At 36.7% G+C, this 13874-nt stretch overlaps 1 protein-coding gene across 1 annotated transcript in view; it reads right to left on the bottom strand.

Annotated features, from left to right (window-relative positions):
- The window catches only part of stard13a (StAR-related lipid transfer (START) domain containing 13a), an 87572-nt gene extending 74287 nt beyond the window's left edge, over nucleotides 1–13285 (bottom strand). Inside the window, 1 exon segment of the mRNA XM_056466528.1 lies at nucleotides 12950–13285. Coding sequence (XP_056322503.1) covers nucleotides 12950–13181 — 232 coding nt within the window. The 5' untranslated portion in view covers nucleotides 13182–13285.
- Between the last annotated feature and the right edge of the window lie 589 nt (nucleotides 13286–13874).

Here is a 13874-nt window from a genome sequence, read left to right as displayed (position 1 = left end):
TTCAATGTTTTCAAACTGTTATAATAGATTTACAAAAGTTACACAAGTGGCAATTTCACATCTGGCACATCCATGTTGGAGAGATGTCACATCCATAACCAAGCTTTTTCCTCATAAAATGCAAAAATGTCAAATTATACAAAATCAATCATTTTTGCTCTATAGTGAGCCAACTCTTATTTTTTTGATGAGCATTATTTCCTTTGGGCTGTGCGGTTTAATTCACAGAATTTCTACAAAGTATGTTGTATACTGTAAACTTGCAGACATTTTTTGGTCACACCCAAAACACGTTTATTTCCCTCATTTAAAATATAAAAAATGCTTTCAGATTGATAATTTTCTAATCCTATAACTCTGTGGTTAATTGTTTTGTAAAATATAAACCGATGTTTCAATATAATGTTAACATTGACTTTCTATGTGAATTTATGTTTTCACTGCAAATGTGTGCAGTTTTTACAGCATATCTAAAAAATTGGAATTGCTCAGATACTTTATATGAGAAACTTCTTTTGTTTACTAAATGAGTGTTTGTAATTGGATTTGCATCATACATCTTAAATAAAAGTTAAAAATTATTATTATTTTTTTATCGAATGTGTTACGTTTTTAGTTATTAAACTCTCAAAATCATTCTGCATAAATCTGCTGATTTCTTTTTACAAAATTCTGCACAAAAATAGCAAAACATGTCAGCAGATTCTGAACATTATATCATTTATATCATAAAAGCCCTCTCTCACTGAATTATTATGTTACATTGCAAGTCATTTTGGATGTACCTTTGTTCCCAAACATTGAAAAAACAAACACCTGTGCAATCACACAAACTACATGCATTCATCTATCAGTCATGTCTGTTGCACAGATGTTTAGAACAAGCTAAGTGCCGGATTATCATGCTTAGACTGGGATCTGGTTTAAATTATTTGAGCAGTTGTAATCCTTGCCTTAATAAACAACATTATGGAGTATGGAAATATTCTGTGCGAGTGACCTGCATGATAATACCTCTTTTACCCAAAAGAGGGCAACAAAGAACAAAGGAAAACTTTTAAGACGTCAACCCACTGAAACATCCACCCGAAGGGCTCTTAAACCCGCATTCTTCCTAAAACAAATGTCATAACTGCAAATACCAACAAGCAGCATGCTGAATCACCATAGTGTTTGATTACATGTGTGTGCTGTTCACACAATTACTCAATTTATATAGAGAGTTGTCTTGATACTTCTACAATCCACTTTCCTAATAAAAAAATCAGAACAGTGCATTCATTCATTTTCCTTCAGCTTAGTCCCTTTATTCATCAGGGGTCGCCACAGTGAAATGAACCTCCAACTTATCCAGCATATGTTTTACTCAGCGGATGCCCTTCCAGCTGCAACACGGTACTGGGAAACATCCATACACACTCATTCAAACACATACACTACGGCCAATTTAATTATTCAATTACCCACAGTATACCGCATGTCTTTAGACTGTCGGGTAAACTAGAGCACCCGGAGGAAACCCACACCAACATGGGGAAAACATGCAAACTCCACACAGAAATGCCAACTGACCAAGCTAGGACTCGAACCAGCGACCTTACTGCTGTGAGCCGACAGTGCTAACCACTGAACCACTGTGTCACCCTTAGAACAATGCACACGTACTTATTAAAATAAAATGCCATTCCTACAATTACCAACAAACAGTTTACAGATCCACCATAGTGTTTGATTCATTCATTCATATATATATATATATATATATATATATATATATATATATATATATATATATATATATATATATATTTGTCTCAATATATCTACAATACATTTTCCTGTTATAAATTTAGAACAATGCACTTGTCTGAATAATTTTCGCTTCAAACCTTCATAATATGAACCTTAAGGGTGCTTTTATAAAATGTTAATTTGAAGAAATATAAGGTTCAAGTTTAAAAACCTGCTCAGAACATTAGAATAAATGAATGTTTGACATTCCAAATTCATTGCTAAAAATGATCAAGGGTGTAAAGTAACTAATTACAAATACTCCAATCACTGTAATTGAGTAGTTGTTCTCAGGAATTGTACTTTAAGTAGTTTTAAAAGTGTGTACTTTTACTTTCCCTTGAGTACATTTCTAGGGCAGTATCTGTACTTTTACTTCACTACTTGCAATCAACCTGCAGTCACTACTTTATTTTTTTCTTGTCTATGGGGATTAGAAAAATCAGTCCTGTGATTCCTGTCCAATCAAATCGCACATAGAAGATAAACCGCATCATAATGAACTACCTCAAAACATGGGCGCTTTATAATTGCAGCAAACTGTTTGGAAGCGTTAGTGTCCAAGAAGATGTCAAAAATCTTTACACGTGTTAGTCCAGAGACTGTTTAGACTGTTGGTCATGATGAGAGGATGATGGATTTTTACTGTACGATGAACGAAATGGCCTTAACCATCAGGCACAAGACATCAACAAAACATCAGATTGACATTATACCCTAATATCATGGGGACGTTGCATTTTGTTTGGAAATGAAAATCGGGTTGACGTCAGAACTCAACGTCAGGCCAACGTCAATGTCCAACTTAAAACCAACCAAATATCAACAACTAATGTTGTTACAGCTTGACGTTGTGTGGACGTTACCACTATGACGTCTATCAGACGTTGGATTTTGGTTGCCATACCTGATAAATAAATGTCAGTATATGACGTCAATATGACATTGGTTTAAGATGTTGGCTCGACGTTGGATTTTGGTCACTTTCTAACAACCTAAAATCAACCAAATATTAACATCATTTGACATCATTATTGGACATCAAAATAATGTTGACGTTGAACTTTGGTCACCTGATGTCACAACCAAAATCTAACCTAATATTAACGTCTTGTGACGTTGTGTGCCTGCTGGGGAATAACTAGATGCACTAATAACTAGGTACTTTTACTTGAGTAAGATTTTTCAGTACTTTTCCACCACTGAAAATTGTCATACAATACAATAATGTCATAAAAGCCCGGTGTTCTGTCCATTTGTCCTACCTTGTCAGATTGTTCTACCTCCCATTCAAAAAGTAGGTGGCACATTTTGATGACACAATACGCTACCCATCAGATTTTGCTACCAGTGTAAATTTTAATGTGGAGTAGTGTGATATGAAGCTGTAATATTGGCCTAATCTACCTAATCCCTAACCCCAACCTCAGAATACAGTGTTGGTAGCATAATCAGATGGATTAGATAAAATGTCAGAACACTGGCTGTTTTCTTCGACAATCATTTTTTGGGATTTGTCTAAATGTTGTGATAATTCTACTGTAAAGGACTACAAAACAACCATTTTTAGTCAAACACAAGGTGTTCTTCTTCAGGGTATAAAAACAAAGGCAGTTCCCGCCTTGAGTGTGTCATTGTTTTGATAATGCTTAGCTGTATGGACAGGAGAGGATTTTTGTTGGATTAAGGGGCTGAACTGAATCACTAAAGCTCAGCCCTGATGTTCTGAATGCCGCTGATCAAACACACACATGCCACAGCAGCTCATGATGTGACAAATATACAGATTCACCATCCAGAAATCCACACACAAGAGCTAGAGAATGGATTATACTTAAATTGATGTAATTACATTCGTTTTTATTCTTTAGTTTGTCTACTACAATACAACAGGTACTTTTTTGTTGGGAAATAACAAATAGATCTAGTATTATGGAATATTTAATTATGTCTACATACAGTCAGGAATCTTTAAGGCATGTTGTGTGTTGGTGAGGACTGCTTTCAGGTAAAAGAAGTTGGCAGGTTTGTACATCTGTCACAGCTTCAAACCCCAAATTCACCATGTATAAATATATGGATTAATTATTTGATGTTTAGGTTCATTTTATTTAAACAAAAATGAACAACTCATACAGCTGACGCATTCAACCCCTTAGTTAGAATGAATTGATGTTCATTTTGACCTGAGGAATGATTTAGATTTGAGAACTAAAAGTATTAGTATAATAATAATACCCCAAATAATCATTATTATTATTTAAAGGCACAGTTTGTTATATACACTGTTGGAGGGCATGTATTCACAACAAACAAAGCTGTAGTTTGATGACACTGTGACTGAGCATGGAATCATGGGAGTTGTGGTCTTCATTATATCCTAAGACTCCTGTAGAAACCATGTTCATGGATGAGCTGAAGTATTAGTATCAATGGTAGTATGTTTTCATTCATTCAATTATTTTCCCTCGGCTTAGTACCTTTATTCATAAGGGGTCACCACAGTGGAATGAACCGCCAACTTATACAGCATATGTTCTACACAGCAGATGCCCTTCCAGCTGCAACCCGGTACTGTGAAACATCCATTCTCACTCATTCAAACACATACACTAAGGCTGATTTAGTTCATTCAATTCACCTGTACCGCATGTCTTTGGACTTGTGGGGGAAACTGGAGCACCCGGAGGTAACCCACGTGAACACGGGGAGAACATGCAAACTCCACACAGAAACTCCAGCTAGAACCAGCGACCTTCTTTCTGTGAGGTGACAGTACTAAACACTGAGCCACTGTGTCGCCTCAGTGCTGTTTAATTATACTAGATATATTTTTGTGTTCTGTATACACACTTTGGGTGTCCTGGGTTCGAGCTTGGCAATAGCAGACAGGCATGGGCTGGTATAATGTGGCGGTATGATAACCTTGGATAAAAATGTCACGGTTTCTCGGCATTGTGATTACTGCTCTGAAATATGTTCTTTTTTAATGTCTGTGTTTAAAACAACAACACAATTTATTTTAAGAAACATTTATAATATTTTGTAACTAAACATGTGAGGCTAAATAATTTAAATAAATGATTGACTTCTGCTGTCTTCATTAGTTTCAAAAACAGAGATTTATTTGCAACTTAAAAAGGCATCTTTGGAGATCTTTCTTTTCTGTGAATATAAAGTAAGCCACTGCACTGTTTAGGTACATATTTGGTCTATAAGATGTTGCCTGCTGGAGATATTGTCGCCCTAAATAAATCTAATTAAATAATCTTGGACAACAAAACAATAACAAATTACATATACCTTGAAAGGGTATAAAAAACTATTTTAGTGATTTTAAAACCGTGACTTTATCAAACCACTGTAAATCTTGAAACCAGTTATCGTCCCATGCCTAGACGTGATTCCATCTGTCTTTCTCTCTCTCTCTCCAATTTCACTACTGTCCTGTCGTATATCCTGTATACATTATTAGAAGACATGGGATCAGCTTTCACTGTTATGCAGATGATACACAATTATATATTTCAACTAAACCTGATGAGATGTCTAAACTGTCTAAGCTAACTGAGTGTATTAAAGATGTTAAAGACTGGATGACCAACAAATTTCTTCTCTTATATTCAGACAAAACAGAATTATTACTTATTGGGCCTAAATCCTGTACAAAACAAATCTCACACGTTGACCTACAATTAGAGGGATACAAAGTTAGTATAAGCGCTATTATAAAAGATCTGGGTGTTATATTAGACAGCATTTTAACTTTTGAAAATCATATATCCCATGTCACAAAACTGCTTTCTTTCATCCGAGAATTATCGCTAAGTTACGAAGTATGCTATCCATCTCAGATGCAGAAAAGCTAGTCCATACTTTTATGACTTCTAGGCTGGATTACTTTAATGATCTGTTTGCTAGTTGCCCTGCATCCTCTATTAACAAACTTCAGCTAGTACAAAATGCAGCAACCAGAGTTTTTACCAGGTTTAGAAAATATAATCATATCACCCCAATTTTATCCTCCTTACACTGGCTGCCTGTTAAGTTTTGTATTGATTTTAAAATATTACTTCTAACCTATTAATCTTTAAATAATCTAGCTCCTGTTTATCTTTCCAACCTTTTGTCTTGCTACAATCCAACACGCTCTTTAAGATCTCAAAACTTAGGGCTTCTGGTAGTACCTAGAATAGCAAAGTCGAGTAAAGGAGGTCGAGCCTTCTCATTTATGGCTCCTAAACTCTGGAATAGACTTCCTCATAATGTCCGAGGCTCAAACACACTCTTGCAGTTCAAAACTAGATAAAAGACCTATCTTTTCAGCAAAGCATACACTCAGCGCATCACACATCGGTATGATGCATGAATGTGCTCCACACATCTCGTTTATATACAGATGAAGTCAGAATTATAAGACCCCCTTAGAATTTAGTTTTCTTGTTTAAATATTTCCCAAATGATGTTTAACAGAGCAAGGAAATTTTCACGATATTTCTGATAATATTTTTTCTTCTGGAGTCTTTGAAAACTGAACTGATACGGTTTCAATTCACTATAATCTTCTATGTGAAGCTGCTTTGACATGATCTACATTGTAAAATCACTATACAAATAAAGATTAATTGAATTGAATCGTAATAGTCAAAATCGAAAAAAAGAAATCAAATTTAAATCAAACACAGAGCTAGTAAATTAGGTTCAACACCTTAACTTGTTTCAAACCTGTTTGACTTTCTTTTCTTGAAGAAAAATCAAATATATATATATATATATTGAAGAAAGCTGGAAACCTGTAACAATTGACTTCCATAGTATTTGTGTTTCTTATTATGTACTGCATACCAATGGGTACAGGTTTTCTGCTTTTTTCAACATATCTTCTTTTGTGTTCAACAAGAAAAGAAACTCAAAGTTTTGCATCTGCTTAAGCATGAGTAAACAGTGAGTAAATTGTCATTTTTAGGTCAACTATCCCTTTAAATTTGCAAATGTGTATCAAATCATAATGAGAACTTGATCTAAATAAAGAGTTGTAAATATGAAGAGCTAGCAAACCATAGACACATCTTTTGAGTAAGAATTCAAAATATTTTGACACCTCGCTGATTAAAAACCCCCTCCAAAGACACATTCATGGCACATTAGGTGCAAATAAATACAAAAGACCCATAACCAAGTAAACTCAAAGTAAGATACTCGTACTTTGGTCTTAAGCATTCACTCCACATTTAGCTCAAAGCGCTTGCAGTGGCAGACCTGCTTTATCAAAATGCTGTGCATGACAGGCACCGGGCCCAGTTTTCGATGGAATGGGGTATTCTTGGAGCTGATTCGCGGTACAGCTGCTAACACTTAGTCTGCAGTCAGGCAAAAGAAGGTCAGATAATGATTTGAGACACAGGCAAAGAGAAAATCTTCCTCATAACAGCTGAAATGTCTGCATTTTTGTGTCTCACCGTTTAGAAAAAAATAAAACTCCCAGCTGTCTCGGAGTAGTGGGGGTCAAACTATCCTAAGTGTGAATTAGGGCTGCACAATATATCATTTCAGGATCGATATCGTAATGTGCGAATCTGCAATAGTAACATCGCAGGATCTTCAACTTCAAGTTGGGATTATAATGACCCAGGAACTACAGTTCAGAGCACATGATTTGATTGCAAAGTTTAACCCCAATATAATAATGTGAAAGATTTTTATTTTTATGTGTTTTTAAAGCCTGTGACTAAGGTGACTAAGTAAATTTAAACCATTTGGACACATGGAATTATAACTAATGCCACTGGAGACTAGAGACAGCAAACAAGTATTAATGGAGTGGGTGTTGAGAGTGTTGATCAGCACAAGTATTTGGGTACTGTTTTAGGTAATAAATGTCCAAGAAGAGGGAGCAAAGATTGTACGGCTTGCAGAAATCAAGAGCATTCAATGTAGATGAATGACTGGTGCATGTTTTACACCATACATTCAGTCACTGTTATTTTTTTCTCTGCTTTGTTGGTTCAATTCTTTCAAAGTGTGAAAAAAGGAGTTGTTTGAAGAGAATTGTGAACCTAGGAGGAAAAACAACAGGGAGTATAACAGATGACTATGGCTCCGTTATACCATAGGCAAGATTTGAGTAAAGCTCAGAGCATTCTGTCAGATGATTCCCATCCTATGCACCAAGAGTTTTATCTTCTTCCCTCTGGTATTCGATACAGAACTCCTATTAGTAAAACAAATTGGTTTAAATTTTCCTTTATACCCTCAGCTGTAACGTTTTGAAATTTGGAGTAGATTTGTATTGTACAGTGTGTTTTTGGGTATTACAGTATGTGTGACATGCTTGTATGCTGCAACCAAAATTCCTTCTGGAAATGAATAAAGGTTAACTAACTAACTAACTAACTAACTAACTAACAGGTGGTGTTATTCAACATTTGATTAGGCAAGACAAGTTTATTTATATAGCTCATTTCATACACAGTGGCAATTCAAAGTGCTTTACATACACAGGAATGAAAGAGACAAGTGTAAGAAAATAAAAACAAAGAATTAAATTAATTAAAAACAGGTTATGAAAGAATGAAAAAGAAAAGAAAGACATAATAGTGCGATCTGTTGGATGTAGCACAGTGCTCATTCAGTAAAGACACAGCTAAACAGATGTGTTTTTAAGTGTTTTAAGTCTTGATTTGAATGTGCCCAATGTTGGAAGCTTTCTGGAAGCTGATTCCAGCAGCGAGGGACATAGTACAGTAGCTTAAAGCAGATTCCCCCTGATTAGATTCAACTCTTAGAATTTCCAATTTATTTGATCCTAAAGATCTGAGTGATCTGTTAGGTTTGTATACAGTGAGCATATCTGTGATGGATTGAGGTCCTAGGCCATTTAGTGATTTATAGACAAGTATTAATACTTTAAAGTCTATTCTGAATGTAACTGGGAGCCAGTGTAAAGACCTGAGGACAGGTGATCTGATATTCTGGTTCTGGTAAAAATCCTGGCCGCAGCATTCTGGATGGGCCGCAACTATCTGACTGTCTTTTTGGGAAGGCCAGTGAGGAGTCCATTACAGTAATCCACCCTGCTGCTGATAAAAGCATGAACAAGTTTCTCTAAGTCTTCACTGGAAACAAAGCATCGAATTCTTGCAATGTTTTTGGGATGATAGTATGCTGATTTAGACATGACTACTGAAACTCATATCTAACTCCAGAATAACACCAAGATTCTTGACCTTATTTTTTGTTGTTTGACCCTTGGAGCCAAGGTACGCATTCACCTTGAGAACCTAATTTCTGTTCCCAAACGCAATGACTTCAGTTTTCTCTTTGTTTAACTGAAGAAAGTTTTGGCACATCCAACTGTTCCAAATTAATCCAATTTCATCAATGCATTGGCAAGGGGTGTCAATGGGGCTGTAGTCATTGGGCAGTAAGGTTAAGTAGATCTGAGTGTCATGAGCATAGCTGTGGTAGGAGAATTGATTCTTTCTCATTATTTGGCTCAGAGGAAGCATATAAAGTTTGAACAGGAGAGGTGCCAGAATTTAAACTTGTGGGACTCCACATGTCATGGGTGTCCACCTTGACCTATGGTCACCTATACTATATAACTTCTACCTTCAAGGTAAGATCTGAACCAGTGGTGTCTAAAAAAAAAAAGTGTTGTCCCGGGCCAAATTTTACATTTGTACAGGGTTTCCAGTGCTGTGCGATTAGCTGAGCTAACTAGCCAGTGTAGAATTTTCTTGCACTTTATTAGCACGAAAAAACTGCTGTTGTTGAGCTGATAGAGCAGCTGCTACTTGTTTTACTTTTTGATCTCGTTCGGCACCAGTGTAAGAGCTGAAGGCCTGATGTTTTGTTTCATAATGTCTTCTAATAGTATATTCCTTCATTGCAATTGATCCCTGGCAAATTAAACAGACACATTTCCCGCTGACCTCTGTGAAGAAATAATCTTTGTCCCAACGTGATTGAAATTTCCTGCACTCACTGTTGATTATCCTATTTCTTGGTTGCGCCATGGCTCGCCAAAACGTGATTATTAATTATGTTTCCTTCAGTTTGTTCGGTTCATTTTATGTCATAACAGGAACTGCTGCCTTATTAAAGGCATGTCATAGTGACACCCGGTGGTTATTTATTGAATTACGTTCATTTTTGTATAGCGGGCCAGATTCTATTAAGGGGCGGTCCAGAATGTAATTTTAAGGCTCGGTTGTGTTAACAAGATGCAAAGCAATGTGTGATCATGTTTCACTTGAAGGAAATCATGTTATTTTTTCATAAATTTTATAAACTTTGATTATACACAGCTACTCAGCTAACTTGAAAACGACTGATATATTTCCTAGTTCCTCTAAAAGGCCCACCCTCAAGAGGCTCTGATTGGTCATGTTTCATAATCTGCTGCGATTCGTGGATCGGCTCCACGTCACGCCCGTACAAGCATGGGCTATTTGTGTAAACAGTCAGTCAATCTCATGCCTGCTGTCTAAAATAACATCTGATATGTGTCTGTAAGGAGTGAAAATGGGGTGCGACTCCTTTAAGATAGTTTGCCATTGTGTGTGTGTGTTTCTATGTGTGTGTGTATGTGTGAACTGTCTGTAGACGCGTGTAACACGAGAAGCGCATGTGCGCGGGACCGATGTTTATTTTTATTTTTATTGTGACGTCTTTCACATATATTCAGAATATGCATGTGTAAGTAATATGAATCGTTCACATATCTTTTGCGAGTTCATCATCTGAGATATAAAACGCACAGAAAAGCTGTCTATAGAGAGACACGCACGCGCTGGCAAAAAGTGTGTGTGTGTGTGTGTGTGTGTGTGTGTGTGTTTACAGCTGTATGATTGATAAATATGAATTTGTAGATAAATCGTTAGCGGTGCAAAACAGCATTTCCCATTGTTTACATCTCTGCTACAGCATACCATTAAGGCTAGACACTGTACATGTCATGATCAATTTTAACAAATAAAAACACTTACAGGTTGTAGCTCAGAGTCCACAGCTTCTGCTTGTTGGAGCAGCTGCTCCTTTGAGGAGATTTTAATCGAATCCAGCACTGAACTGGAAGAGATTCTGGAAGCTGTGTTTTGTCAAATCATGCTTGCTATGCATTTTACAATTCTCTGGAACATAATTAATATTGAACTGTAAGCACTTCTGTCTTTGTGTCGTGTCATTTGGAGGCCCAAATACAGAAACAGAAGAAGCTCTGTGGAAATAGCAGGACGGCATTTTCTCCCTCTGCTGTAACATTACAGTGCCTCTGGCCACGCCCCTTAGCTGCGCAGTGTGTGCGGTAAAAGTACGTTGTGATCTCACAAGGCCCGAAAGTATTTTTTTGTAGTCACCAAAATTTGTTCACTGTAGGCTTTGCTAAGCTAACTCTGTTAAAACCAAAGTCTCCTTTGCATTGAACTTTGAGCATTTTACATTCAGAGATGCTGTTTATGTTCACACAGCTACATTAACTAAAGTTTCAAATATGATATCGTAGTGGACCACCCCTTTAATATTTATAAATAGCCTCGCGGGCCGCCACAAAATTTATTGCGAGCCGCAGATTGCCCGCAGGCCGTAGTTTGGACACCCCTGATCTGAACCATTTGAGGACCGTCCCAGACAGCCCAACCCAGTTTTCCAGCCTATCCAGAAGTACGCTGTGATCAACAGCATCAAATACAGCACTGAATTTCTGTACCTTAATACTGTAAAACTCCACCAAAAACCATAAAGCGATGGTTATTTTATTTATTTATCATTGTTCTATTGTTTTCATCCGTGCTTTAGTTTGTTGATTTGATGTATTTTGGGGTCATTTTGTATATTTCATGAATATACAATATCCTAGTCAAACTCCCAATCAAAATAATTGGTGAACTCTTTCCAAATAGAGTTATTAAAGTTATCTTGTGAAATTAGATTCATATCACAATATAAAAATGTTAAAAAAAACATATCGCAATGTAGGTTTTTTCCCAACATCGTAGTGTAAGTGTGAAAAATGTCTAATCATTATTATTTTAAAAGCTGCACAGACAGGGATGAATATATCCTGCAACATGATATGCATTCACATGCCACAGTCGTGACTGGACAAGTCAGACAAGCACTTTCCAGCCACTGAGACCTCAGCGAGCCGAATGACAGATTCACTGGCATGCAATCCAAACATTCCTGCTGCCGCGTGAGAAAGAAAGTGTGTGTGTATGTGAATAGATTCCAACCAAAACTAAAGCTACCACACAGCGCAATTCTACTGACCACGAAAGCGTTTCACTGTCAAAGCAAAGCTAAACACCAGTAGTAGTACTATTATAAACATATCCGACAAATCACATTTGCACGTTTATATATGCTTCTCATCTTGCTAATGTGCAAGCAAACCAAAACAAACTGTCCAGTCAGACCCCCAAGAATGAAATACAGTGGCGTTAACCTTTAGAAAACAAGTACAAACACACACTCGTCATGTGCCGTGGCATCATACGCTTGAGGTATAAAAGGGGTTATTCATTAATAATTCTGTGGATTTGTGGATAGTGCTTAGGATTTGGACTAGCTGTTCTCTAGTGCTTGAAACACAAAGAGTCTTTACATCTCGAATACACAGGCAAACTTTGTACTGTAGCTTGTATTGCTATTGAAAACAGAAGATCTGGTAAGAACATCAAAAGCTGAGAGCAAAGTGCTAAATATTCAAGTAAACATGAATCAAAAGTCTCTGTAACGCTGAATAATTCATCTGTTTGGCTTCAAGGTGTCACTGACATTTCAAAAACCAATTAATAATGCGCAAGTCACTTGTATAATCGCAATTATTTCTCCAATAAATGGAGTTTCCACAAACAAAGACCCAAATAATCTCACATGACTTTCAGAAAAATCAACATTCCAAGATCTCAACAAAAAGTTAATGTTTCTTAAGGAAATGTTTCTCATTATCATCTCCAATTCACTCCAATTCAAGAATTTATTTTAATTTGTCAACATTTAAGGAGGATCAAAATGACTGTCCTAAAACTGTTAACAGTACTAAAAAAAACACCAATTCTTGTCTTTTAAAATGACGATTTGAAAATGTAGATGTAAAATAACCTAAATACAAAGAAAGACGAGTCTAAACTGCTACCCTGAGTGCCTCGCATACCTTGGGATATCTTCTTCAGCAGCTGCTGTCTTGCAATAATTCGGGCCAGGCGTAGCCCTGACCGCCTGTGGTGGCTGTCCAGCCTAAGGTATATATCTTGAGTCTCTGGAGTCATGCTTCCCAAGCACTTGCTGTCAACAGACTCATCCGAGAGGTCAGTCAACACTTCGTCCATCTCGCCAATGTCCGCAGGTACAGAGCCGCTCAAAACCGCTTTCCTCAAACGCATCATTTGGTCACACTTTCACACTGAAATACACTAAAAAGCGTACCTATTTTATCATATACCTACTAAACACTGACAAACATAAAAAGCCAAACACACCTAGGCATGAAGATAGTTCTGATCTGAGTGCACACTTTCATCTGCACCACCCACTTAAGGGTCGTGTGACCGCAAGAGGAGCCAATAGGATTGGGAGGGTAGAACGAACCATGCAGCCAACTGAAAATCTGCCAAAATCCTGCTTCAGAGAGAGTTTAGACGGTGTTCTGTGTGCATGCGTGGATGTTTCAGCCAAAGAAAAGAAAATGAATAGCGCACCTTGGGGGAAAAACAACATACCTTGTGCAAGAAATCTTAGTCGAAACCAAAAAGCAAAAGTGAACTAGATAGGGAGATATTACAGCTGCCAGAAATGAAATCTACAGGATAAGCAGCTGTTACAACCGGTTATTAGAGATGTCTCAATTATCCCTTCAATATATATATATATATATATACATACATATACATTTATTTTTTGTCAACACATTTCTAAACATAATAGTTTTAATAACTCATCTCTAATAACTGATTTATTTTATTTTTGACATGATGACAGTAAATAATATTTGACTAGATATTTTTCAAGACATTTCAATACAGCTTTAAGTGGCATTTAAAGGCTTAACTAGGTTAATTAGGTTAACTAGGCAGGTTGGG

The sequence above is a fragment of the Danio aesculapii genome, chromosome 10 (assembly GCF_903798145.1).
Source record: "Danio aesculapii chromosome 10, fDanAes4.1, whole genome shotgun sequence".
Lineage (NCBI taxonomy): Eukaryota > Metazoa > Chordata > Actinopteri > Cypriniformes > Danionidae > Danio > Danio aesculapii.
This window is presented reverse-complemented; position numbering and strand designations above follow the sequence as displayed.